Raw genomic sequence first — 26376 nt, 5'->3', positions numbered from 1 at the left:
GCATCATATCAGACACAGCATTGCACTGGCCACAGCACCTCACTGGATATGGCACCACGCTGGCCATGGCACTGCACTGGCCATGGCACCACACTGGCCATGGCACCACACTGTCCATGGCACCACACCGGACACGGCACCACACTGGACACAGCACTGCACCGGACACAGCGCCACACTGTCCATGGCACCACACCGGACATGGCACTGAAAGTGGCCATGGCACCGGCCCAGACATGGCATCTCACCGGACACAGCACTGTCCACAGCCACTGCACCGGACACAGCACCGCACTGTCCACGGCACCACACTGGACACGGCACTGCACCAGACATGGCACCAGGCTGTCCATGGCACCACACCAAACACGGCACCGCACCGAACACGGCACCGCACCAAATACGGCACCGCACCAGACACCAAACCACACTTGCCAAGGCTGGTGTGTGGCAGGGACATGGCCCCAGGCCACCCGCTGTCCCCAGGGCTGCCAGTGCCAGTCTGGTCCCTGGGGTCAGCACCCTGTGCATGCCTGTGGTACCTCCCCAGTGCCTCTGGGTGACAACAGTGTCCCTGTCCCCTGTGTCACCAAGGCGTCACTGGCCCGGAGACATGCAGGACATTGATGGACTCAGGGACAAGATGTGGCCACTGCAGTGGACAGGGAACAGGTGGGACCCACCCATGGGGCACAGGAGGCCACCAGGTCCCGGAGCTCTTGGGGGGGACATCACCAGAACAGCTGCAGCCCCCTGGGGACGTGCCACCATCACGGGGACAGTGACTCCAGTGAGGAAGGACAGGAGGGTCCTGGGGTGCCCCCATGCATTGCCAGACAGGATGTCCCAGAGGGGCCACCAGCCCCACAGAGGTGCCCAACACCCAGTGGCGGCACTCAGGTGACAGCTCCAAGTGCCATCAGTGCCACCAAGTGCAGGGGGGCCATAGGGTGCTTACAGGGGCTGCAGGTGGCGTCGTGGCCCCCAGTCCCAGGGGGAGGGAAGGGACAAGGCACAGCTGGGGGTGCAGAGCCCAACCTGGGCCCCAAAGAGCAGCAGCGCCATCAGGTCTCGGGGTCCCTGTACCCAGCCCCTGGCAGTCACCCCGTGTCCCCCCTCACCCCTGCAGGGCTGGAGCTCCCCATCAGTGTCACAGCTCGGGTCGGGTCTCAGCCCCAAGGGCCGGGGGTCTTGGGGGGTCCCCTATCGGCGGGGGGGTCAGACCCGGGGGGATGGAGCCGGGGTTCCCTGGTCCTCGTCACCTCCAAGCCACCGAGCCCGGCGCTGCCCCCGTCCCTTCCGTCCCTCCCTCCGTCCATCCATCCCTCCGTCCGTTCGTCCGTCCCTCCGGGCCCCGGGGAGGGGTCGCTCGGGGAGCGGCCCCCCCCCTCCACAAGCCCCGAGCGGGGCTGCGGGGAGGGGGAGGAGGAGGAGGCGGCGGGAGGGAGGAGGAAGAGGAGGAGGAAGCGGCGCATCCCGCATCTCCCCCTCCCCGCGCACAAAACCGCTCCGGGGCCGCCGCACCGGCCGAAGCGGGGCCGGCGGGGGCCCCTCCGGAGAGCGGCGGGTGGGTGGGTGGGTGGGGGTGCGGGGGGGCGCGGGGGGGTCTGTGCGGAGCCGGGATGCGTCAGCAGGAGCAGCGGGAGCGGCGGCAGCAGCAATCCATCCGCGCTCGCACTGAAGGACAAAAGGATGAGCCAGCCGCCTGCGCGGCTGCTTCCCGCACCGCCCGCACCGCCCCGCACCGCACCGCCCGCACCGCCCGCACCGCCCCGCGCGGCCCCCGCCACCGGAGGATGCCCGCCGGCACCGCGACCGCCACCGCTGTCACCGCCGCTGTCACCGCCACCATCGCCCCGCGCCGCCGCTGAACGCGACACCCACGCGGGGACGCGGGAACGACACGCGGGAGGGGACGGGACGGGACCCCCCCGCCCCGCCACCAGCGCAGCCGCCGCCGCTACCGGGAGGTGCCCCCGCCGGCATCTCCCCCCCCCCACGCCGACGCCCTTTCCTCCCCCCCGCTCCCTCCCCGAACCGCGTTTTTCCCTCTCCCGGGGGGGGCTCCCCGCGATTTATTTATTTATTTCGGCCTATTTTTAATCTTTATTTTCCTGTTTTATTTTTAGGTTTCGTCCGGGTTGTTTGGGTTTTGGGCTTTTTTTTTTTAATATTTTGAATTTTTATTTTTAGTTTTTCATCTGATTTTAGCCTTATTTTAACTTTTATCCTCATTTCCGTTCCTATCTTGAATCGATTTTATTTTAGATTTTTATTCCGTTTTTACCTCCTTTTCCATTTCCCTTTCCTGGCCAATTTTTTTTTTTTTTTTTCCCATTCCCATTTCCCTCCCCGTTTTTCATTTTTTTTTCCACTTTTTCTCTCCTCCGCTCCCTCCCCTTTTCCCAATTCTTCCTTTTCTCCCGGCTTCTTTTTTTTTAATTATTTCCTTTTTCGCCACTTTCCCCGCGTTCCCCCCCCGCCGTTTCCCCGCGGCCTGGGGGGGGCGGCCATGCGGGCCCCGCCGAGCCCCCCGGGCCGGCCCCACGGGCGGAGGTGCGAGGCCGCGGGGTTGGCCGCGCTCGGGGGCTGCCGGGCCCCCGCTTAGCCGGGCCGGCCCCCCCCACCCTGCACCGCAGCCTCCAGGAGCCATTTTGTCTTTTTTTTTTTTTTTTTTTTTGGGAGCCGGCCCCCCCCCCCCCCCCTCCCCTCCTCGGTCCCGCGCCCCCCGCGCTCGCCTCGAGCCCCCCCGGACCCCCCGATCCCCCTTCCCCAGGTAGGTACTGGCGAGCGGGGCCGGGCGGGGGGGGTTCCTTCTCCTCTCTCCCCCCACCCCCCCCTCCCAGCACCTACCGCTGATTATTTTTTCCCCCTGCCCCTTAAATTTTAATTTTTCCCTCCTCAAACCCCTCTCCCCTCGGAGCTTCCCCCCGACCCCGGCACCCCGACCCCCCCCCTCCCCTCCGGCCGGCCGGGCCCCCCAGCTCGTGGGAGCCGGGAGAGGGGGGGGCCCCGAGCCCGTTCTCCTGTTCTCGCCGCCATCCCCAGACGATGGTGAATGATGAACGTGCCACACCATGAAGCTCTTGTGGCAGGTAACTGTGCACCACCTCCGCCGCCACCGCCGCCACCGCACCTGGCCGGGGCTCCTGGCCGCCTCCCTGACCCTGCACGCGTGGCTCCTGGCCACGGCCGCCGCCTCGCCGGGCCCCCAGAGCTGCCCCTCCGTGTGCTCCTGCAGTAACCAGTTCAGCAAGGTGGTGTGCACCCGCCGCGGCCTGGCCGAGGTGCCCCCCGGCATCCCCTCCAACACCCGCTATCTCAACCTCATGGAGAACAACATCCAGATGATCCAGGCGGACACGTTCCGCCACCTGCACCACCTGGAGGTGCTGCAGCTGGGCAGGAACGCCATCCGGCAGATCGAGGTGGGCGCCTTCAACGGCCTGGCCAGCCTCAACACCCTGGAGCTCTTTGACAACTGGCTGACGGTGATCCCCAGCGGGGCCTTCGAGTACCTGTCCAAGCTGCGGGAGCTGTGGCTGCGCAACAACCCCATCGAGAGCATCCCCAGCTACGCCTTCAACCGCGTGCCCTCCCTCATGCGCCTCGACCTGGGCGAGCTCAAGAAGCTCGAGTACATCTCCGAGGGCGCCTTCGAGGGCTTGTACAACCTCAAGTACCTCAACCTGGGGATGTGCAACATTAAGGACATGCCCAACCTGACGCCCTTGGTGGGCCTGGAGGAGCTGGAGATGTCGGGCAACAACTTCCCCGAGATCAAACCGGGCTCCTTCCACGGGCTCAAATCCCTCAAAAAGCTCTGGATTATGAACTCGCAGATCAACCTGATCGAGCGCAACGCCTTCGACGACCTGACGGCGCTGGTGGAGCTCAACCTGGCCCACAACAACCTGTCGTCCCTGCCCCACGACCTGTTCGCCCCGCTGCGCTACCTGGTGGAGCTGCACCTGCACCACAACCCCTGGGACTGCGACTGCGACATCCTCTGGCTGTCGTGGTGGCTGCGGGAGTACATCCCCACCAACTCCACCTGCTGCGGCCGCTGCCACGCCCCGCTGCACATGCGGGGCCGCTTCCTGGTGGAGGTGGACCAGACCTCCTTCCAGTGCTCGGCGCCCTTCATCATGGACGCGCCCGCGGACCTCAACATCTCAGAGGGGCGTGTGGCTGAGCTGCGCTGCCGGACGCCCTCCATGTCCTCGGTGCGGTGGCTGCTGCCCAACGGGACGGTGCTGAGCCACGCCTCGAGCCACCCGCGCCTCTCCGTGCTCAACGACGGCACCCTCAACTTCTCGCACGTGCTGCTGACCGACACCGGCCTCTACACCTGCATGGTGACCAACGTGGCCGGCAACTCCAACGCCTCGGCCTTCCTCAACGTCAGCACGGCCGAGCTCAACACCTCCAACTACAGCTTCTTCACCACCGTCACGGTGGAGACCACCGAGATCTCCCCCGAGGACGTGTCCCCCAAGTTCACCAAGCCCGTGCCCACCACCTCGACGGGCTACCAGCCGGCCTACACCACCACCACCACTGTGCTGGTGCAGACCACGCGCCCGCCCAAGCAGGTGGCCGTGCCCACGGCTGACGCCGGCGACAAGCTGCAGACCAGCCTGGACGAGGTGATGAAGACCACCAAGATCATCATCGGCTGCTTCGTGGCCGTGACGCTGCTGGCCGCCGCCATGCTCATCGTCTTCTACAAGCTCCGCAAGCGCCACCAGCAGCGCAGCACCGTCACCGCCGCCCGCACCGTGGAGATCATCCAGGTGGACGAGGACATCGCGCCGGCCACCGCGGCCACGCCCGCGGCCGCCCCGGCCGGAGGGGCAGGGGAGGGGGCCGTGGTGCTGCCCAACATCCACGAGCACCTCAACTACAACACCTACAAGGCCGGACACGGCGCCCACTGGACAGAGAACGCGCTGGGCAACTCCCTGCACCCCCCCGGGACCACCCTGGCCGACCCCTATTTAATCCAGACCCACCCCAAGGAGAAAGTTCAGGAAACCCAGATATGACTCTTTTTTGGGGGATTTTTCCTGCTTTTTTTGGGTCGTCGTCCCCCCCCCCTCCAACCCCGGCCCCGAATTATTATAAACGCAATAGATGCACAAAAGCAGAACTCCAAAAAGAAGGAAACCCAGGAGAATTCCTCAATACTAAGGAAAACCAGGAGAATTCCTCAATAATAGACACAACTTTTGTACAGGGGGGGGGAGAGACTCTTTTTCGTGTACATGCTTCTATAGCCAACCTCGGGGCCGAGAAGAGCAGCAGATTCTATTAAAATTTAACGAAACCCACCCAAAACTCCTACAAAAAACCACTATTTTCTAACTCGCAGGTTCTATTTAAACACAAAAAGAAACAAACCAGGAGAAACAGAGGAGGAAAAAAATAATCGGTAATAAGAGGAAAAATCCCCGTGCTCGGGGACGAGCGGCGGTGCCGTGGCGCGGGGGGACGCGGGGGACGCCGGAGCGGTGGCGGGAGCTGTCGGGGTGTTTCTGGGGGGGTTCGGGGTGTTTTTGGGGGTTATTTGGGGGAGGGGGTGAGGTCGGCCCCCCCACCCCGCGGCGCTGCCCTTGGCCGCGCGCCGGCGGCTCCGGCGTCACCGGAGCGGGATCTCGGCCCCGCGCCAAGACCTTCCCAATGCAATAAAGGAATGGATTTTGGGGGGTGGGGGGCTCGGGGGGGGCGGGGGGGCGCAGCCTGAGGGCTGGGGATGGACGTCTGCAATGTATTCAAGCAAAAAATTCCTCAAAAACCCACGGGAAGGGGGGAAAACCCCGCAAGCGCCTGGGGGGGTGGTTTGGGGGGGATTTGGGGGGGGGGGGAGAGCGGGTGCCCCCCCGCTTTGCTCTGCACCCCCTTTCCCACGGTGTTTGTCACCCCCCCGGGCCTCCCGGACCCCCCGGCACAGGGCTATGGCTCCTGGGGGGCTGGGGGGGCCCCCACGGGAGACCTGACCAATGATTGTAACCACCTTCACTAAAAATGGCATTTTTAGTCCTTTTATTTGATTGGGGGGGAGGTGTGGGAAACACCCCCCCGTCCCCGGGAGGGGGTGACAATGGGGACACCCCCCCCAAGGGCTGCTCATGGAACGGGGAGGGCTGGGAGAAATTAAGGGCTTGGGGAGGGGGGGGAGGTGACAATGGGGGGGCCACCAGCATCGGAGGTGGCGCCGGGGGGGTCCCGGTGGGGACCCCAAGTGCCTCGTGGGGGTCCTGAGGGGATGAGGGGGTCGGGCAGCAGCGATGGGGGGGCCCCCCGGTTGCTCGGGCACTGGAATTACTTTAATTTCTTGTTTTAGCTTTAAAATGTTCTTGGAGGGGGGGGGGGGCAAAGCTGAGCTAAAATTTAGGGTTTGGGGGTGTCCGGGGGGGGGGACGGGGAGGAAGGCGGGAAGGAGATGCAGAAGTTCCCTCTCGGGCTGTAAACGCTGGAAGGATCCGACTGTACCGCGAATCCAACAAAAAAAAAAACAAGTGTATTTTTGTATTTTAATAAATATTGTTCCAAATTTGTAACGCTGAGTGCCCGAGGGGTTAAACGGGGGCGCTCGGGGGGGCCGCGGGGGCCCCCCCTCCCCGCCAGCCTCAAAGGGGTTTTTTGTCCTCTCAGCAGGAAAAGCTTTGGAAAAATCGCAGAGCGGGAAAGGGAGATGGAGGGAGAGGATGGAGGAGGGGAGGGGGCGAGGACAACTGGGGGTGACACGGGGGTGACAACAAGAACTGGGGGGGACATCGGGGTGGCAAGAACTGAGGGGGGCTAAAATTAGGGGGTGACATTGGGGTGATGAGGATTGGGGGGCGGGACATGGAGGGTGACATGGGGGGACAATCACAGGGTGACACTGGGGGGAGTGATGAGAATCGGGGGGTGACAGCAGCAGGGGGGCACTGGTGGGGGGGGGCACAGCGGGACCCTGGTGTGGGGCTGGGGGCATTGGGGGTCACACCCCAGGCTGGGGATTCCCGGCTGGAACTGGGATTGGAGGGAGGGAGGAGGGATAGGGATCAATCAGGGGCACTTCCCTTGCCCAGGAGGGACAGGGGGACAGCAGGACCCCCCCTCTGAGGGGACAGTGGGATCACTCAGCCTGAGGGGACAGCAGGGTCTCCCATTCTGTGAATGGGGACACTTTGAGGGGACACCAGGAGCCTCGGCTGTCTGGGGACATTGGGACCTCCAGGTGGGTGACAGGACACTAGGACCCCAGCCTGGACATTGGGTGCCACCCCCAGGATGTGGGGTGTGCTGGGCATTGGTGGTGGGGACAAGGGACACAGGGAAGGGACACAGGGACAGGGACACAGGGACACAGGGACAAGGGACACAGAGTGTCCCTGTGGCGGTGGGGACACAGGGACCTTGGATAGTACCAGTGTCCCGAAGGTGCCACCTCCACCCCCGTGCCACCACCACATCTGGGGGGCTGAGCCCCTCCTGCAGTCACCACACAGCTGTCAGGGTTCAGTGTTGGGATTTGGGGGATTTTTAGGATTTTTGCTATTTTTGGCGGATCCGGGTTAGTTTGTCCCAAAATCATATTCCTGCTTTTCCCTTTATTCCTGAATTTTCCCACTCAAGCCAATCTGGGAATGCCAACACGTCCTGTTCATCCTGGGGTATGAACCCCCCGTCCTCCCTGTGCTGGGGACAGACAGGAATGATCCCAAAAATCTTGGGAATGCTGCAGGGGGCTGGAGGGATTTGTGGATTTTATTAGCACTGATTTTAGCCCAAAATTAGAGCAACTAAGTTCATCATCATCATCATTATCCCATCCTAATCCTGATCCTGATCCTGATCCTCAACCTCATCCTCATCCTCATCCCATCCCATCCCACCCCATCCTATCCCCAACCCCTCTGGTTCTGGACCCCCCCCACCCCGCCAGTCCCCACTTTCAGGAATTCCATCCTATCCATCTTGCTAAGGACAACCCCTGTGGCACCCTGGAGCACCCCCAGGTCTTTCCCTGAATGATTCCTTCGGAGCAGGGTGGGAATCAGGCCCTGAGATGTGGGGAAAGGCAAATACTGACAAATTAAATCCAGGGATTTTTAGGGAATGACAGGGAAGTCCCCATGGCAGCAGGATTTGGAGTTCTGCTCATGCCTCCTCCGGCATTGGTGGCTCTGGAGGGAGTGGGGTGAGGTGGGATGGGGTGGGATGGGGTGGGATGTGGGACGATGCAATGGGACACAGTGAATGCTCCAAGCACAGGGCTGGGATCGCCCCTGGGATTGGGATTTGTGCTGGGATCACTGCTGGGATTGGGATCAGTGTTGGGATTGACTGTGGGATCAGGGTTTGGATTGGTGCTGGGATTGGAGTTGGGATCAGTGCTGGGATCAGGCTGGGACTGGGATTGGAATCAGTGCTGGAATCAGGGTTGGGATTGGTGCTGGGATTGGAGTTGGGATCAATGCTGGGATCAGGCTGGGATTAGGATTGGGATCAGGCTGGGATTAGGCTGGGATCAGGGTTGGGATCAATGCTGGGATCAAGGCAGGACTGACCCCCTGGGAATCCACATCTCCAGCAGACAAAGGGCACTGGAACACATGGGGGGGCCGGGGCAGTTTCCCACATTCCCGGAGAAATGCTCCTGCAGCTCCTGCAGGATCAGCACGGCCGTGGAGGAGCCGAGGGGCTCCCGGGGGTCCCCTGGGCCCTTCCCGGGCGCTGCGGGAGCCGCGATCCCGCCGGAGCATCCCAGCACCCCCTGCCCCCCACGCTGCGGGGCCGGTTCGTCAGCGGCGGCTCCGGGCCCGTGAGTCAGCAGCAGCCGGAGCCGCTGGATAAAAATATCCCACGGCTGTGGGGGTGGGCAGGGACTCGGCTGCCGGCGGGAACGCGGCCGGGGCCACCGTGGGAACCGCGGGGACCCGCACCGGGACCCGCAGCCGGAGCCGGGAATCGGCCTGGGCGGCATCCCGGCTTCCCACGGCCTCCCTGCCACGGCATTCCTGCCCTGCATCCCCAGTTCCTGCCCTGCATCCCCAGTTCCTGCCCTGCATCCCCAGCTCCACGTGGCCTCTCCACCGCCACGTTCCTGGGCAGCAGCCCATCTTCCCACGGCCTCCCCACGACATTCCCGGGAAGCGTCCCGGCTTCCACGTGTCCTCCCTGTCACAGCATTCCTGGGAAGCAGCTCCGGCTCCATCTGGCCTCCCTGCCACGCCATTCCCGGGCAGGTGCAGTGCCTGAGCCTCCGGAATGTGCCGAGGCAGCGGAGCGAAGCCCTTGGGATGCGGGTCAGCAATTCCCGGCAGCGCGAGATGCTGAGCAGGGAGGGGGACGACTGCAGTGTCCCCGTGTCCCTGTACTCCTGTGTCCCTGTTCCTCCATGTTCCTGTATCCCTGCACCCCCGTGTCCTTGTGTCCCTGTGTCCCTGTTTCTCCACGTTCCTGTATCCCTACAGCCCTGTGTCCCTGTGTCCTCATGTCCTCGTGTCCCTGTTTCTCCTCATTCCTGTATCCCTACACCCCTGTGTTTCCCTATCCTCAGGTCCCTGCATTCCCATGTGCCTGCACCCCTGTGCCCCTGTGCCCCTGCATTCCCATGTCCCCACAGCTGGCACCACCAGCCTGCAGCTGCTGCCACATCTGGATACACACCCACATCTGGACCCACACCTGCATCTAGGTCTACAGCCACAACTGCACCTGTGTCCACCACATCTGCACCCATGGCAACATCTGGATCCAGAGCCACAGCTGTCACTGTGCCCACAGCTGCATCCCTGCTCACATCTGGATCCATGCCCAAAACTGCAGCTGTGTCCACATCTGCATCAACCGTGTCTGCAACCACAGCCACATCTGGATCCATAAATCCCATCTGGATCCATAATTCCCATCTCTATCCATGCCCACATCTGCACCAGTACCAACATCTGGATGGGAGCATCAGTCCCTGAATTTTGGCTCAGCAGGACTGACAGTCGGGGGGGAAGGATCCGGTATCCACCTCGGAATTGTGAATCACGGAAAAATTACCCAAAATGGGCCCCGAGCTCCGGAGCTGCAATCAGGGAAATCACAGGAGTTCCAGGGAATTTTAATATTTGGAGACAGTAACGGGAACAGCTTCAAACAGGGGGATCCATCCGGAACCCAACCCCACATCCGACCTCACATCCATCCTGCACCTGCCCAGCGCACTCTCAGTATCCCCTGGGATCTCCTGGATCTCTCAGTATCGCCTGGGATTTGCTGGTGACACCTCGGATCTCTCTGAACTACCTGGGATCTCTCCATATCCCACAGGATACTCCTGGTATCCCCAGGATCTCTGGGTGCAGCTGACAACTGCTGCCCCCGGATCCCCCCGGATCCCCCCCGGACCCCCCGTGCCCGGCTCCGGCCGTACCTCCCTCTGCAGCACGAGCTCCTTGGTGAAGAGCGTGGCCTCCTCGCTGAAGGGCTCCCCCTCCTGCGTCAGCCCCGGCACGTTCCGGGCACCCCGCGGGCACTCGATCCCTGCAGGAAAACCGGGAAGGGTCAGGGCCTGGGAATGGCACCCCGGGAAGGGCTGGGAGGGAAGGGGATACAATGGAAACAAGGGAGATGTGAGGAGCTCCAGTAGGGTCCAGGGGTGGCATGGCTGTGGGACAGGCTGGGACAGTCTGGGATGGAGACAGAGGGACAAACAGGGATAGGGACATGGGGACAAACAGGAATAGGGATATGGGGATGTGTCCGCAGGGATGGGGACACAGGGACAAACAGGGATAGGGACACAGGGACAAACAGGAATAGGGACATGGGGAAGTGTCCGCAGGGATGGGGACACAGGGACAAACAGGGATAGGAATACAGGGACAAAAAGAGATGGGGATGCAGGGGCAAGCAGGGATGGGGACACAGGGATGTGTCTGCAGGGATGGGGACTCAGGGACAAACAGGGATGGGGACAAAAGGAGACAGGGATGGGGACACAGGGACACATCCAGCCCCCCACCCAGATCCCTCTGTCACAGCCGCTCCCCTGCCCCCTTCTCCCGCTGCCCCCGGGATCCCCCTGCTCCAGCTCAGAGCACAGGGAAGTCCTGCATTATTAATGATCATTTACATAATTTGCATAATGAATGAAGTGCTGGGAATACAGCTCCAAGCTGGAGCCACGATTGAGGAGGTGACACATCCCCAGGGCCATGTCAGTGTCACCAACACCCAGGGACACAAGGACACAGATCCTGCCCAGAGCAGCTGGCAGCGCCCAGAGCCCATCCTGAGGGACAATATCCCTGTGCCACCAGGTCCTTCCTCATCCTCATCCTCACCCTCATCCTCATCCTCATCCCCATCCTCATCCCCCGCCCTGTTGTATCCCCATCCCATCCCATCCCAGTCCCCATTCCCAGGCCGTGCTGCCTCCAAAGGAAGCCATTTCCAGGGAATCCAGCAGGAGCTTCCCAGACCTGTCCCTGCCCTTCATGGCACACACATCCTCTGTCCCCAGAAATGGGGACGGAAAGGGGGATTTCTGGAAAAGGGGAATTCTGGGAAACACAGCAGAATGTAGGATGGGGAGCAGGAAATCCCGGGATCTTTGTTCATTATTTGGAACCATCAGGTGCCCCCAAGATCTGGGATCACCCCAGGATTCTCCTTCCAGCACTGGCTGGGCTCTGGCACAGCTCTGATCCTGACCCTGGCTCTGATCCTGACCCAGCACTGATCCCAAATTTTTCCAGCAAGGAGCATCCCCCAGTGCCGCACTGGGAATGGGAATGAGGGGCTGGAGCTGCCCGTCCTCCTCCATGGAAGGGGCCAGGCGGGCTCATGGGCCACAATGGAATTCTTTCCCTCAAAATAACAAGGGATGAGCTGAGGAAGCAGCAGAATCCCTAAACTCTGCCAGCTCCCAGCTCCTCGGGGCTGGGATCCCGCTCCGGATCCTCTCTGGCCTCTGACGCTTCCCAAGCCCACCTGAGGGAAGGTTCTGGAAGAGGGAAAGCTCTGAAGGCTGGGCTGGGCGCGCTCATCCCCCCAGGAATGCTGGCGGGAGCGGGGAGGGGACGCTTGGCACCCGGAAAAGTTCTCCAGCACTTTAAAAATAGCAGCTAATCCCGAATCCGCGGCTGTGCCGCGCTTCCCGGGAAGCCGTGACGGATTAATGAGGGATGCGGCTGGAAGTGCTGCAGCCACCGCGCTCCCCTGGGCTTCCCAGAGAATTCCAGCACAATCCTGCCCAGCCAGGGCCAAGGCTGGGATGGAGAGGGTGGCTCTGGGGCTGCTCCCATCCCGGAATCAGCCCCGGAGGGATGGGGGCAAGAATTCCGCAGCATCCCGGAGTACCCTGCGGCATCCTGAGCATCCCAAGGTATCCCTCAGCATCCCATGGACATTCCAGAGCATTCCTGGTGCCCCACAGCAGCCCTGAGATATCCTGAAGCATCCCAGGGGCATTCCACAGCATCCCAGAGTATCCCACAACATCCCTGCAGGATCCTGCACCAGGATTCTAGGAGGAATTCCTCCCTGGTCCTCAGTGGGAACAGACAGAATGGATCTTTCAGGGAGAATCCCTTGGAGCAAGGGCCCTTCCAGCCTTGATTCCAGGGATTTGAGCACTTTGCCCCCTCGCTGTGCCAGAGTCACACCCGGGATCGGGATCTGGGATGGCTCCAGGCCGGGATCAGCTGTGCTGGGGCCGAGAGCCAGGGATCGATCAATCTCCCACAGGATTTATGGATTTTGGGAGCAGGGGAGGTGAGGGCACACCCAGGAACTGCGGGAGTGGGACTGGAATGCCGAGGATCCACTCCGGATCCCGGCGGGAGCAGCACTGGTACAGCTCCACGTTGGGAATGCTCACAGGGAAAAACCCCGGATTGCCATCCCCGCCTCCCAATCCCGCAGCTCCCAGGGAAGATTTTGGACCCCTTGGAGCCACTTGGCCACTCCAACATCCCCAGAGGTGCCCCCTCATCCCTCGGGAATCCTCCCTATCCCAGCCCCCGCTCCGGGAAGGCGTCAGGCTCCGGAGTTTTGCCGGGAGAGAAGAATTCGGGATTAAACCGGCGCCTGTATTTGCACATATTTATAGTGCTCTGACGGATCTATTTTAGCTGGAAAGCCGGGATGAGCTCCCTCGGGAGCATCCCTGGAGTCACATTTTAAGGGACTTGGCATCTCTTTCTGGTGCTCATTTGCATTTGATATCCATAAAAAAGGCAGGCGTTGATAAAAGGCGGATATTTATCCTATTCCTGGCTTGGCAGAGGAGGGTTGGGAATGGCACTGGGGAGAAATCCAACAAAAAACAGGGAAAATAAAAGCCAGAAGGTCCCACCAAGATCATGGGATTCTATGGGATGGGATGGTCTTGGGGATGCATGCATCCCTTCTAGAACAGAGCAGGGTGGAGCAGGATTCCCAATGGAGCAGGAATTCCCATGGAGCAGGAATCCCAATGGAGCAGGACCACAGAGCAGGAGTCCCAATGGAGCAGGAATTCCCGTGGAGCAGGGATCTCCAAAGAGGAGAACCATGGAGCAGGGATGCCCATGGAGCAGGGACTCCCATGGAATAGGGACTCCCCTGTGGAGCAGGGATCGCAGCACCAGGAGACATCCCAGCATCACTGGGAGCAGGGATGGAGCCCCCACTTCCTAATGGCCATCCCAGTGCCAGTGTTTATGAGGGACAGAGACAGGACACATTCCCAACTCTGGGAACAAAGGGATGGACAAAGAATCCCTGACTCCATCCTTGCTCCCCCTAGGATAAACACTCCCACCTTTCCCAGTGTTTGATCCTAGGATTGAATCCTTTAAACGCTGATGGAATTCCGCCTCATCCTCATCCCCATCCTCATCCCATTCCCATCTTCATCCCCACTCTCATTTTGATCCTCATCCTATCACCATTCCCATTCCCACTCCCATTCCCATTCCCATTCCCATTCTCATCCCCATCCTACTCCTCATTCTCAATCCATCCTATCCCCATCCCCATCCTGGAATTCCCTCCCTTCTCCCCAGTTTGTGCTTCCCTACCTGCTCCCAAGTTTTTTGGGTGGGATCACCCTCTCCAGTCCCAACCTCCCCCACCCCTCCCAGCCTGGCCTGAGGGAGCTCCAGCATTAATTGTGACCACTCATCCCGGGATGTCCCAGTCCAGGGAATGTTCCCGTGCCAGCCCAGGGGATGTTTCAGTGCCGATGCCCAGAACCCAGAGGTGCCAATCCCAGAACCCCACAGTGCTGATCCTTGGATCCCAAGGTGCCAATCCCATGGTGCTGATCTCAGAACCCCACAGTGCTGATCCTGGAATCCCGCAGAGCCGATTGTGGGAACCCTGCAGTGACAATCCTGGGACCCTGTGGTGCTGATCCCAGGAACCCCATGGTGCCAATCCCTGGAACTCCACAGTGCCAATCTGGGAACCCTGCAGTGCTGATCCCAGAACCCCGCGGTGCTGATTCTGGGAACCCCGCAGTGACAATCCTGGGATCCCACAGTGCCAATCCCAGGAACCTCGCAGTGCTGATCCTGGGAACTCTACAGCACCAATCCCAGGAACCCCATGGTGCCAATCCCGGAACCCCACAGCACTGATCCCAAAACCCTGCAGTGCTGATCCCGGGAACCCCGAGGTGCCGATCCCGGGAACCCCATGATGCCAATCCCGGAACCCCGCAGTGCTGATCCCAGAACCCCACAGCGCCTCTCCTGGGATCCCATGGCACCAATCCCGGGATCCCACAGCGCCAGTCCTGGGAACCCTGCAGTGCTGATCCCGGGAACCCCATTATGCCAATCCCAGGATCCCATGGTGCCGATCCCGGAACCCCACAGTGCCAATTCCAGGAACCCTGCAGTGCCGATGCCGTGGTGCCAATCCCAAATCCCTGCAGTGCCGATCCCGGGATCTGGCGGTGCTCCCGGCTCCGTACCTGCGAGCAGGAAGGTGATCAGGCAGGTTTCCTTGGGCAGGAAGAGCTTGAGGCGGGAGCCGCTGAACACGTACTCCACCACAGCCTCGGAGCGGCCGGCGCGCTGCAGGAAGGGCAGGAACTGCTTCGCCTTCTGCGTGTCCTGCGGGAAAACGGGAATTCAGGGACCCCGGAACCCCCACGTGCGGGGCCGGGAGCAGGGGCTGCTCCTGTCCCTGTGACATCTGGGCACGGAGCTGAGCACTTCCAGCTGGGAATGGGCTGTGCGCCCCAAGCACAGCCCAAATCCCAAATATATCCCAAAACACATCTCCAAATACATCCAAAAATCCCAAATACATCCCAAATATATTCCAAAATGCATCCCAAATCCATCCCAAAATCCCAAAAATACTCCAAAACACATCCCAAATGCATCTCAAAACACATGTCAAAATACATCCAAAAATCCTAAACACATCCCAAAACAAATCCCTAATGCATCTCAAAACAAATCCCAAATACATCCCAAAATGCATCCCAAACATATCCCAAATCCATCCCCAAATCCCAAAAATACTCCAAAGCACATCCCAAGTACATCTCAGAACACATCTCAAAATACATCCAAAAATCCCAAATCCATCCCAAAATCCCCAAAATATCCCAAAACACATCCCAAATACATCTCAGAACACATGTCAAAATACATCCAAAAATCCCAAATAGATCCCAAAATAAATGCTAAATATATCCCAAAACACATCCCAAATACATCCCAAATCCAGCCAAAATGCATCCAAAATTCATGCCTAAACCCATCCCCTAATCCATCCCAAATACACCCCAAAGCCCATCCTTTCCCCCCGCACAGGGCAGATGCCTGGATCAGCAGGACAGATCCAGCCCCATTTCCCCATTTCCCCCATCCCTAATGGAGCATCCCATCACTCCCCTTTCCCAGGATCTGCTCCTCCCAATCCCAGCACTGAAGGGCTCCACAGAAATCCTCAAAAATATTAATTAATTGAGGAGAATGTAATGAGCTCTGCTGGGAGGTGTGGGGATCCCCAGATTCCCTCATCAGAGCGGGGCAATGTCAGATTCCCACTGGCATTTCTGGTTCCCAGGCTATGGGGCAACTCCCGGTTTATTTATCCAAGGAAAAAAGGGAAAAAAAACCCAAGGATCTCCCAAAACAACGGCACGTGTGGGTTTTATCCCACTTGATGTCCTGAGGAATTCCCGCCCATCCCACGTGCCCGAGGGGATGGATCCTTACTCCGGAGATGTCGGCCACCCTGTGGATCGGCACCTCCTTCTTGCTGTGCAGCCCCTTCCCGTTCTTGATGGCCCTGGAGAGGAGAGGGAGCGCTGGGAATCAGCTCCTGCTGCCGCATGATGGGAGCTGGAGCCTCCCCTGCGCCCGCTGGGACACCCGGGCTGTCCCAGCCATGGCACAAGGGGAATGTCACACACGGAAGGCACTGAACGCAGGGAAAACCAGCGGGATGCTGGAGCTGCTGCCAGATCCAGGCCCAACGCTGGACTCGGATCCAGATCCTTGTCTCGGCACAAGGACGCAGGGCTGGGATGTTCCCCTGGGATGTTCCCTCGGGATGAGGCCACCAAGCTCTCTGTCCCCACCTGGAGCCTGGAGTGTCCCCTCGTGCCCCAGGGCCTGGCCTGGAGGGTTGGGAAAGGCTGGAGTGTGCCAGGATTCTGGCAGAGCCAATGGTCTGGGGTGTGATTCCAGGCTCTCTGAAGAGCTGGGAATGCTGAATGGATCCCCTGAACTGCTCCAGGCCCTGCACCGCAACCTCATCCCAAATCCCAGAGTATCCCATTCCTGCTGCTCCTGGCATGGTCCCAGAGCTGCTGGCTCCTCTGCCTGGTGCCAGCACAATCCTGGATTTGGGATGTGCCAAAGCTCCCAATGGCATGGATGAGCCACCTCCACCACTGATCCACTCCAGGATCAGGCAGGAACATCCAGCACCTCCACCTGGGGACATCCAGGCTGAACCCCAACCCTGGAGTGTGGCTCTGGCTCCAGGTGCCACATCCTGGCCCCATATCCAGTTCCAGGTGTCAAATCCCAGCCTTGTATCCGGCTCCAGGTGCCACATCCCAGTCCCACATCTGGTTCCAGGTGCCACATCCCAGCCCTGCATCCAGCTCCAGGTGCCACATCCCATTCCTGTATCCCGGTATCCCGGTGCCCCCTCGGCAGCTCTGAGCTGCTGACTTCCTGCCAGGCTTCCCAAAAGGCACATTCCAGGCGCTGGGAAGGAGCCTGCGAGCAATCTGCCGGCCGCCCACCGCCCGGGCACGGCTGGGTGGGAGCGGGAGCAGCTCTCTCCGGATCGATCCGCCTTTTCCCAGCAGCCAGCCCTGCCCGGCGAGGCGCCGCGGCCCCCTCCAAGCTGCTCTTCCCGGCTCTCGGCATCGTGCCGGGATCTGCTGCCAAGGAGGAGCTGAGATCCCACCATCCCCGCCGGGCTCAGCCGCCACGGAGCCGCCTCCGGAGGGAGCGGGGCCGGGCAGGGAAGGGAAGGGTGTCCATCGCCATTCCAGCGGGAGCCTGGGATGAGGGACAGGGACATGAGGACACCTGGGGGGCTCCTGGGGCTGGGAATGGAGTGGACATGGGGGGCACCGGGATATGGGATCCTCTGCATGGGGAGCTGGGCTGTGCGCACCTGGATCTGGCGTACCTGAGACACAGCTGGGGACAGACGGGTGCCCAGGGGACACAGCTGCAACAGGACAGAGGGACATGGGCAGCTGTGTGTGGGAATCACCTCAAACCACAGGGATGGGACAGGGGGACACAGGACAGGGGACACAGGACGTGACACAGCACAGGGGACCCCTCAGAGCCCCCAGCCCCGCGCTCACCGGGCCTCAGCTGCCAGCAGCTCATCGTAGTGCGCCGAGCGCTGGTCGTCGTCCTGCCGGTAGCGCAGCACCGTGGCCAGGCCCTTGCTGACCAGCGCCTCCGCGATGTTGCTGTGGGAATGGGATGGGATCGGGGTGGGAATGGGGCAGGGAGATCCCAGTCCCATCCCATCCCACCCCAATCCCATCCCATCCCACCCCAATCCCATCCCATCCCATCCCAAGGGAAGGCCTTGGAGTGACACATCCCAGCTCTCTGGGCACAGTGGGGGACCCAAACTGGGCTCATGCCACAGGGAGAAGCCTCCCAGGAGCACCCCAAAAATCTCACCCCAAAACTCCCCTCCCACCCCAGCCCAAACGCAGCAGGCTCAGCATTCCCAGCCCACAGGAGCCTCCTCCTGGATTTCCCAATCCTGTCACTATTTTCCAGGAGCAGGGGGTGGGCACTGGTTTGGAGGGGGGGCGCCACCCCCGGATTTCCCCCAAAAACTGAGGGGTGATGGCCCCCAGCCCACAGGAATTTCCTTGATTCCACCATCCCACATTTTTTCCGGGAAATAATTTGGGCACCAGTCTGGGGGGGCTGGGACAGGGAGACCCTCCCACCCCCATTTCCGTGGGAAGGGGCTGGGAGCAGCGTCTCCCAGTGAACTGGGATTTCTGGGATCAGCAAGGGGGGCCTGTGCCAGGCAGGGGTGAACCCATCACATTCCACTGCTTTAAGCAAATCCATGAATTCTCCTTCGCCAGCACTTCCCTAATTCTCCTCCAGTCACCGCCCCCCCACACTAATTCCCTCAGTATCCCCAAAAAAAGAGGATCTGTCCAGAGGATGGAGGGACTGATCCCTTCCCAAATCCCGGGTGTGCCCCTTCATGAGTGGGGGGAAGGGCAAATCCAGCACCGGGAGCTGAAATTAGGTCTCGGAGCAGGGGGAGGAATCAAAAAATTCGGGATTGGCAAGAGACAGAATCGCTGCAGCCGGAGCAGCTGCGGCAGCCTGGGAATGCTGAGCACTGGGAATGGGCATCCTGGGAACAGGCAGCTCGGGAATGGGCACCCCAGGAATGGGCACCCTGGGAATGGGCACCCTGAGAATGCGCACCTTGGGAATGCTGGGGAAGGAGCAGGAGCTGGGGGAGGCCAGGGAAGGGCCAGGGAGGCTCCCAGTGCTCCCTGACATTCCCCATCCCAGACATCCCACTCCCCACCCCAGTCAAATCCTGCTCCTCATCCTGAACACATCTCACCTCATCCCAGCTGCATCCTGGAAATGGGTGTGGAAAAGTGTCCCCTCCCTGGGCCACTGGAGAGCCCGGAAGCTCTGGAGCATTCCCAGCACTCCCAGCCATGAAATTTGGCTGCTTCCCAGTGCCAGAACACTTCACTGGGCTGGATATCCCGGGAAAAGCCCAAATTCTTTCGGGGTTCAGAGGTTTTAAGGCTCAGAATTCCCACGGGGAGTGATCCTCGTGCCCAGGGAAGGAGGGCGAGGGGGAGGGAGGCAGGGATAATGGCTCAGAGAAGGAATTCCAGCACATGAATTCCAGACCCTGCTCCAGCCTGGCTCCCTGGGAGGAACTCCCCCATTCCCACCTCCCAGCAAAGCTCTGGAATGGAGCTGGAGCTGGGGCCTGGAAGGAAGGAGCGTCCCCCAGTTAATCCCAGATCCCAAATTAAAGACTGGGAATATGATGGGAAAAATCTCCTTAGCCTGAAAAATGCCAGTTAGGGAACTTCAAGCCAAAAATGTCAATTTTTAAGCTCCTCTCACATTTCCTTTCCCAAAGGAAATTTTGGAGGGGTTTCATCCCACCCGAGCTGGTGCCCAGCATGGATCGGGATCAGGATCAGAATCAGGATCAGGATCAGGATCAGGGGTGCCAAACCCATCCCATCCCCCAGTCTTCAAATCATCCCAAACTGCAGCATCTGGCCCCGCTGCCCCCGGGGAAGGGATCTCCCACTCCTGCCAGGAATTGCACCTGGAATTACAGCACAGGGTGCTCCTGAAATATGGGGTTAGGGATTTCTAGCTTTTTTTTTTTACTGGGGATGATGTAGGATGCTGTGGGATGCTATGGAATTGTCCAGGATGCTGTGGAGAGCTGTGGGATGCTGTGGGATCCTAAGGGATGCTCTGGGATGCTGTGGAATGCACCAGCATTTCTAGGGCAGGGATCAGGCCCAAAACTTGGAGGAGATGGAAGGGAGAAGTGGGATGGAGGGATCCTGGGATGCAGGGGGTGACACAAGGAGGGGTAGACAGGGATGCAGGCAGGGATGCAGGCAGGGAAATGGGCAGGATGCAGGCAGGGATAGGGGCTGGGAGATGAGCAGGGATCCGGGCAGTGATCCAGCAGGGATCCAGGCTGGGAGATGAGCAGGGATCCAGCAGGAGAAGCTGGGTTTGTGCTCCAGCCCCCCCAATCCCAGTGCCTGGAGCTGGGATTGGGGCTGCAGCTCCTGCCCTGGCTCCCGCCCCGGCGCCGCCGTGCCCAGAATCCCAAGCAGGCTCAGCCCAGCCCAGATGCCGGGCGGACACTCCAGGAGGACAAGCCAGGCTTTATTCCCTGCTCCATCCCAGCCTGGCAAAGGCCTCGGGACACAGACCCTGCTCTGTTCCACCCCCGGCATCCCGGGATGCAGCACCAGGAATGGCACAGGCACTGAGGAACATCCTGGGATACAGTACAGGGAATGGCACTGTGCAACATCCCAGGAATGGCCCAGGCACTGTGGAACATCCCGGGAATGCAGGGGCAGCTCTCCCAGCGCTGGGATTAGGGAGCAGGAGAAGGCAGCTCTCCCAGGTTTTGCAGGGAAGGGAAGGAAGGGAAGTGCAGCTCTCACAGCCCCTGGATCAGGGAGGGAAAGGCAGCGCTGCAGCGCTTTGGGCGCTTTCCAAAATAGCTGCTACCGGGAAAAAAAACTGGGAAAGCAACCAAGGGCCTATGACAAATCCTCCCTACGCAGCTCCCGGAGCCACTGCCAGCCGGAGGCTCGGCCTATCCACAGGGATGTGCCGGAGGCCTGGCCTATCCACAGGGATGTGCCAGAGGCCTGGCCTATCCACAGGGATGTGCTGGAGGCTCGGCCTATCCACAGGGATGTGCCAGAGGCCTGGCCTATCCACAGGGATGTGCCGGAGGCCTGGCCTATCCACAGGGATGTGCCAGAGGCTCGGCCTATCCACAGGGATGTGCCAGAGGCCTGACCTATCCACAGGGATGTGCCAGAGGCCTGGCCTATCCACAGGGAAGTGCTGGAGGCTCGGCCTATCCACAGGGATGTGCTGGAGGCCTGGCCTATCCACAGGGATGTGCCGGAGGCCTGGCCTATCCACAGGGATGTGCCAGAGGCCTGGCCTATCCACAGGGATGTGCCAGAGGCCTGGCCTATCCACAGGGAAGTGCTGGAGGCTCGGCCTATCCACAGGGATGTGCTGGAGGCCTGGCCTATCCACAGGGATGTGCTGGAGGCTCGGCCTATCCACAGGGATGTGCTGGAGGCCTGGCCTATCCACAGGGATGTGCCAGAGGCTCGGCCTATCCACAGGGAAGTGCCAGAGGCACTGGCACCCCGTGCCCTGAGGGGGAAAAATCACAAATTCTGGCTGAGGGGAAACTGCTCTGGAACACTCCCCACTCCTGAACCTTCTCATGGAGAAGGGAAATCAGGGAGGGGTCCCTTGGGAAGGACAAACATCCCGGGATACACAGCAGGGATTACTCCTCCAAAGCCACTCCCGAGGCAGCCAGATGGGGGGAACGTGATCCCGATATCCCCCAAAACTCATGCAGCTGTGGGGGCGCAGGTGTGGGGGGTCCAGGCAGCAGCATCCCAATGCATCCCACAGAATCCCAACGCTGGGATGCCGGGAATGGAGGCTGATCCCAGGCCAAGTGGGGAGCGAGCCACCCTCTGACCCCACGGAGCCCTGGCAGGGTGGGAATGCCAGGTGGGGAGGCCAGGTGGGAATGGCAGGCGGGCAGGGCAGAGGCCGGACTCACATTCCGCCGATGGAGACGGTGGCACAGGTGCGCTCCGAGAAGGCCGGCACGGTGTCGGTGGCGCTGCTGGCGGGGCGGATGTAATCCACGGAAACGTTCACCTGGAAAAGGGAATGGCTCAGGGCTGGCACTGGCCAGGGCCCAGATCAGACAGCCAGGCCCTCATCCTCATCCTCTCCATGCCCAAACCTCTGAGATCAGCCAGACAGGCTGTCATCCCCATCCCATCCTCATCCCCATCCTCTCCATGCCCACATTCCCACTGCCAGTCTCCATCCCCTCTCTCCATGCCCAGGGAATGGAGCCGTTTCCCAGCTCTGGCACCACCAGAGCTCCCAGGCACAATAAACCAGGAGCTTCCAGGCAGGACAAGATCCCAACTTGGATCCCAGCACCTGCCAGGTGTCCCCAGAGCTCCATGGGGATCCCAAGGTGCAGTGGCCCCGGCAGTTCCTGGTTTTTGGACGCGACATTCCCACCAGGACAGGGGGACGGGAGCGGTGCTGATGGCCCAGAACCAGGGTCTCCAGGAGGGATGGGAAGGGCTGGGGCAGGGCAGGGAGCATCCCGAGCCTGGAATCCCACAGTGCCCCCACAGCTCTGACAGTGCCCCCACAGCTCTGACACAGTGGGGAGAGATTGGGACAATGCTGGCACCTGCTGGGATCCCAGACAGGAACTGGGAACACCTTGGGGGCAGATCCTGCTGGATGCATCACCTCCCAGTGCACCAGGGTTGGGGTGAGCTGGGACATGCAGGGATCAGGGAATCCTGGAATGGGTTGGGTGGGAAGGGACCCCAGAGCCCCTGCAGTGCCACCCCTGCCATGGCAGGGACACCTCCCACTGTCCCAGGCTGCTCCAGCCCCAGTGTCCAGCCTGGCCTGGGGCACTGCCAGGGATGCAGGGGCAGCCCCAGCTGCTCTGGCAATCCCAGCCCAGCCAGGAATTCCTCATTGCCAAGATCCCATCCATGCCTGCCCTCTGGCAGCGGGAGCCATTCCCTGGGTGCTGTCCCTGCAGGCCTTGGCCCCAGTCCCTCTGCAGCTCTCCTGGAGCCTCTTTAGGCCCTGCAAGGTCCCCCCTGAACCTTCCCCCCCTCAGGCATCACCCCCCAGCAGTTCCCAGCACCACATCCCACATCTGCAGGCACCATTTCCATGAAAATCCCGCCCAATCCCACCCCTCAGCTTCCCCAGGGAAGCTCCATCCTCGATGCTTTCCTGGTATCAGCTGGAACACCACAAGGCTCTGGGATAGAGGAGGTGACACTGGGGTGACAGGGGGGCGATGTGGGGATCTTTGGGGACATCCCAGTGCTGCTGCCTTGGGGCTGGACCTGGCCCCTCTGGACTTTTCCCAGGCCCATCCCCTCTCCTTTTCCTGTTCCTGTTCCCGTTCCGCATGGCCGGAGCCGCGCTGAGCCAAAGGCAGCCAGACAGGCGAGGCAGGAGCATCCCTGAACCCCTCCAAAGCCTCGGCTCATCCCGAAAATCACTCATTAAACCAACATCAAAATGCAAAAAGGGCCGGAGCGTCTGGCAGGGCGCCGAAGCCGCGGCTTTTCCGTGCGGAGAGGGGGCTCCGGCAGGAAAGAGCCAATTAAGGGGAGCGGTTACAGCGATTCCTCGCAGCAAAGCTCCCGTCGGAACCACTGGAGGGGAAAAAGAGACGCCGATTACTCCGAGAGGCAGGTTGGGAATTCAGCTGCTCCAGGGCTTTTGAGATGTCTGGCTCAGGAGCGGCTGGCGTGGGAAACACCTGGCTGGGGATGCGGCACCGGGAACGGGGAGAGGCGGCGGCGGAGCAGCCAGGGGGAACAGGGGATCCCGGGGCTGGGGAGGAGTCACGAGAGACTGGGATGGGATCATGGGATCATGGGATCATGGGATCATGGGATCCATAGGATCCATGGGATGGGATCCATGGGGTGGGATCCATAGGATCCATGGGATGGGATGGGATGGAATAATGGGATGGGATGGGATAATGGGATGGGATCCATGGGATGGGATGGGATTATGGGATGGGATAATGGGATCATGGGATGGGATCCATAGGATGGGATCCATAGGATCCATGGGATGGGATGGGATGGGATGGGATGGGATGGGATGGGGTGGGATGGGGGCACCCCTCAACAGGAAAGCCCTCTATTGTGTCCCACTGTGTCCCGCTGCATCAGATGTGCCCAGGGGCAGGAAGGCTCCACAGAGGGATCTGGAGAGGTGGGATCCATGGGATGAGGACAATGGGATGAGGTTCCACAAGGCCAGGTGGAGCCCTGGCACAGGGTGTGGCTGCCCCTGGAACCCTGGAAGTGCTCAAGGCCAGGCTGGACGGGGCTTGGAGCCACTCAGGATAGGGGAAGGTGTCCCTGCCATGGCAGGGCTGGAACCGTTCCATGATCCCATGAAGTTCCATGTCCCCCTTTGGATCACACCAGCCCCATGGAACGCTCCAGACACAGAAAGCTGGGAAAGGCCCTGGGGGTGCCGCTCAGCTGGAGGGACACGGAGCTGCAGGGACAATGCCCGGGATCATCTGAGGGCAGGCTGGGCTCCATGTGACACCAGATGTGGCACTGGCACCCCACAGCCCTGGCACTGGGGACAGCAGGCAAAGAATTCCCGGGATCCAAGGGCGACGTGCCCGTGGAGGGGCCGGGAAGGGCTGGGGGTGCAGGGACCCCCGGCACCCCCGGGCTCCGCTCCCCCCGGAGCAGCCGGAGCCGCGCCTGGGCGGCTTTCCAAGGTCAGCTGCAGTCAGGGTGGATTAAATCACTCCAGCAGCTCCGCTCCCGGGAGCGCATCCAGCCCAGAACAGCGGCACCGCGCGGGCTCCGAGCGGCCACCGCCGCCAATGTCACCCACGGGGAGCCGGAACCCACGGGGACCTGGAACCCACGGGGACCCTGCACCCACGGGTACCTGGAACCCATGGGAACCTGGAACCCACTGGGATCCTGCACCCACAGGGACCTGGAACCCACGGGGACCCTGCACCCACGGGGACCCGGAACCCACGGGGACCCAGAACCCACGGGCACCTGGAACCCACGGGCACCTGGAACCCACGGGGACCCGGAACCCACGGGGACCCTGCACCCATGGGCACCTGGAACCCACTGAGACCCTGCACCCATGGGCACCTGGAACCCATGGGGACCTGGAACCCACAGGGACCCTGCACCCACGGGGACCCAGCACCTCACAGAGACCCTGCACCCCATGGGCACCCGGAACCCACAGGGACCCTGCACCCACAGAGACCCCGCACCCCAGCATTCACTGCCTGGGCTCACCAGCACAGAGCTGGGGGTGCCAGGACATGGGGGAACAGGATGGAGTCCCCAGGAGGGGCCCCTGGCCTTGTCCCCAGCATCAGGGTCCCAGAGAGGTTGTTCCCAACATGCTGCTCCCAGGATGGGGTTCCTGCCTCACTGTCCCCAGGACCAGGGTCCCAACGAGGTTGTCCCCAGCTCCTCGTCCCCAGGGTGTGGCCCCTGCAACCCTGTCCCCAGCTGGTCCCAAGGTGGGGGAGGCAGCCCCATGGTCCTGCCCCAGTTCCAGCCCCAGTCTGGGCTGGGGGACACAATGGGACATTCCAGGCACATCCCGTGCTGCAGCCTCAGGACCCCAGGCAGTGGGGACATGTCCCCATGCCAGGGGGGACATCCCGGGGGCTGCCTGAAGAGGGGGGAGGGGGGCTCATCCTGCCGGGAAGGGCCGGGAGCAGCCCCACCTTTGGGATGGGGAGGGTGGGGTGGGCTGGGGCCGTGCCGGTGCCATTCCCTGCTATTCCCTCATCCCACGGGGGGCTCCGAGGGGCCGCGGGGACACGGGGGGGCCGGGGGGGGACAGATGGGGGGTGGGTGGCAGCCCAGACCTGCCGGGCTAAAAATACCCCGCCCGCCCGCGGATCTCCCGGCCCGGCGGCGTCACCCGCTCCCGGGAATATTTTTACTTCCCCGGCAGCTCGTGCCGGGTGGAAGGGCCGGGGGGGCTGGGAAGGGGCTGCCGGGGGGCTCGGGGCGGTGGGTGCCCCCCGTGTCCCTCCCGTGCCGGAGGGAGGAGGTTCCCGGAGACCTGACGGGGGCCAGGGATTGGGAGCAGGAATGTGCATCGGGATGATCCCGGCGGGATGGGGGCTGCAGGAGGCACCGCGGGGCAGATCAGGGAAGCGCTTTCCCTCTGGAGCAGCGGTTTCCCTCCCGAGGGCCGGCTCATCCCAGCCCCCCCAACCCACGAATCCTGCTGCGGGCAGCGGGATTTCCTGGGAATGGCGAGCGGGAGCCGGCTGCGCTTCCCTAACCCCCTCCACCTCTCCATCCTCCCATCATCCCTCCTGGAAAAGGCCGGGATGTGGAACAAGGATGCTCCACAGCAGCCCCGGGAGCCTCCAGCGCCTCCGGCACCGCCAGGAGCGGATCCAGCAGGAGCCAGCTCCCTCCTCCCTCCCGCTCCAGCGGCTGCCGGAGGGGCCACGGAGACCCCCGGGGCAGGATTGACCTTGGAGCGGGATAACCCT

General features: G+C 61.5%; 2 protein-coding genes across 3 annotated transcripts in view; one reads left to right on the top strand and one right to left on the bottom strand.

Annotated features, from left to right (window-relative positions):
- Positions 1-26376, bottom strand: part of SND1 (staphylococcal nuclease and tudor domain containing 1) — a 75380-nt gene that overhangs the window by 5217 nt on the left and 43787 nt on the right. For both annotated transcript variants that reach the window (XM_054632071.2, XM_077179347.1), the window contains 5 exons: positions 21847-21947; positions 17831-17941; positions 16212-16284; positions 14951-15092; positions 10418-10527 (listed from right to left, as the gene is read on the bottom strand). In XM_054632071.2, the coding sequence (XP_054488046.2) occupies positions 10418-10527; positions 14951-15092; positions 16212-16284; positions 17831-17941; positions 21847-21947 (537 nt within the window). The remainder of the gene's footprint in view (positions 1-10417; positions 10528-14950; positions 15093-16211; positions 16285-17830; positions 17942-21846; positions 21948-26376) is intronic.
- Positions 1175-6563, top strand: LRRC4 (leucine rich repeat containing 4). Its single transcript, XM_054632072.2, has one exon. The coding sequence runs from the start codon at positions 3078-3080 to the stop codon at positions 5046-5048; it is 1971 nt and encodes a 656-aa protein (XP_054488047.2). The 5' UTR covers positions 1175-3077; the 3' UTR covers positions 5049-6563.

This window comes from Agelaius phoeniceus, chromosome 5 (genome assembly GCF_051311805.1).
Source record: "Agelaius phoeniceus isolate bAgePho1 chromosome 5, bAgePho1.hap1, whole genome shotgun sequence".
Lineage (NCBI taxonomy): Eukaryota > Metazoa > Chordata > Aves > Passeriformes > Icteridae > Agelaius > Agelaius phoeniceus.
This window is presented reverse-complemented; position numbering and strand designations above follow the sequence as displayed.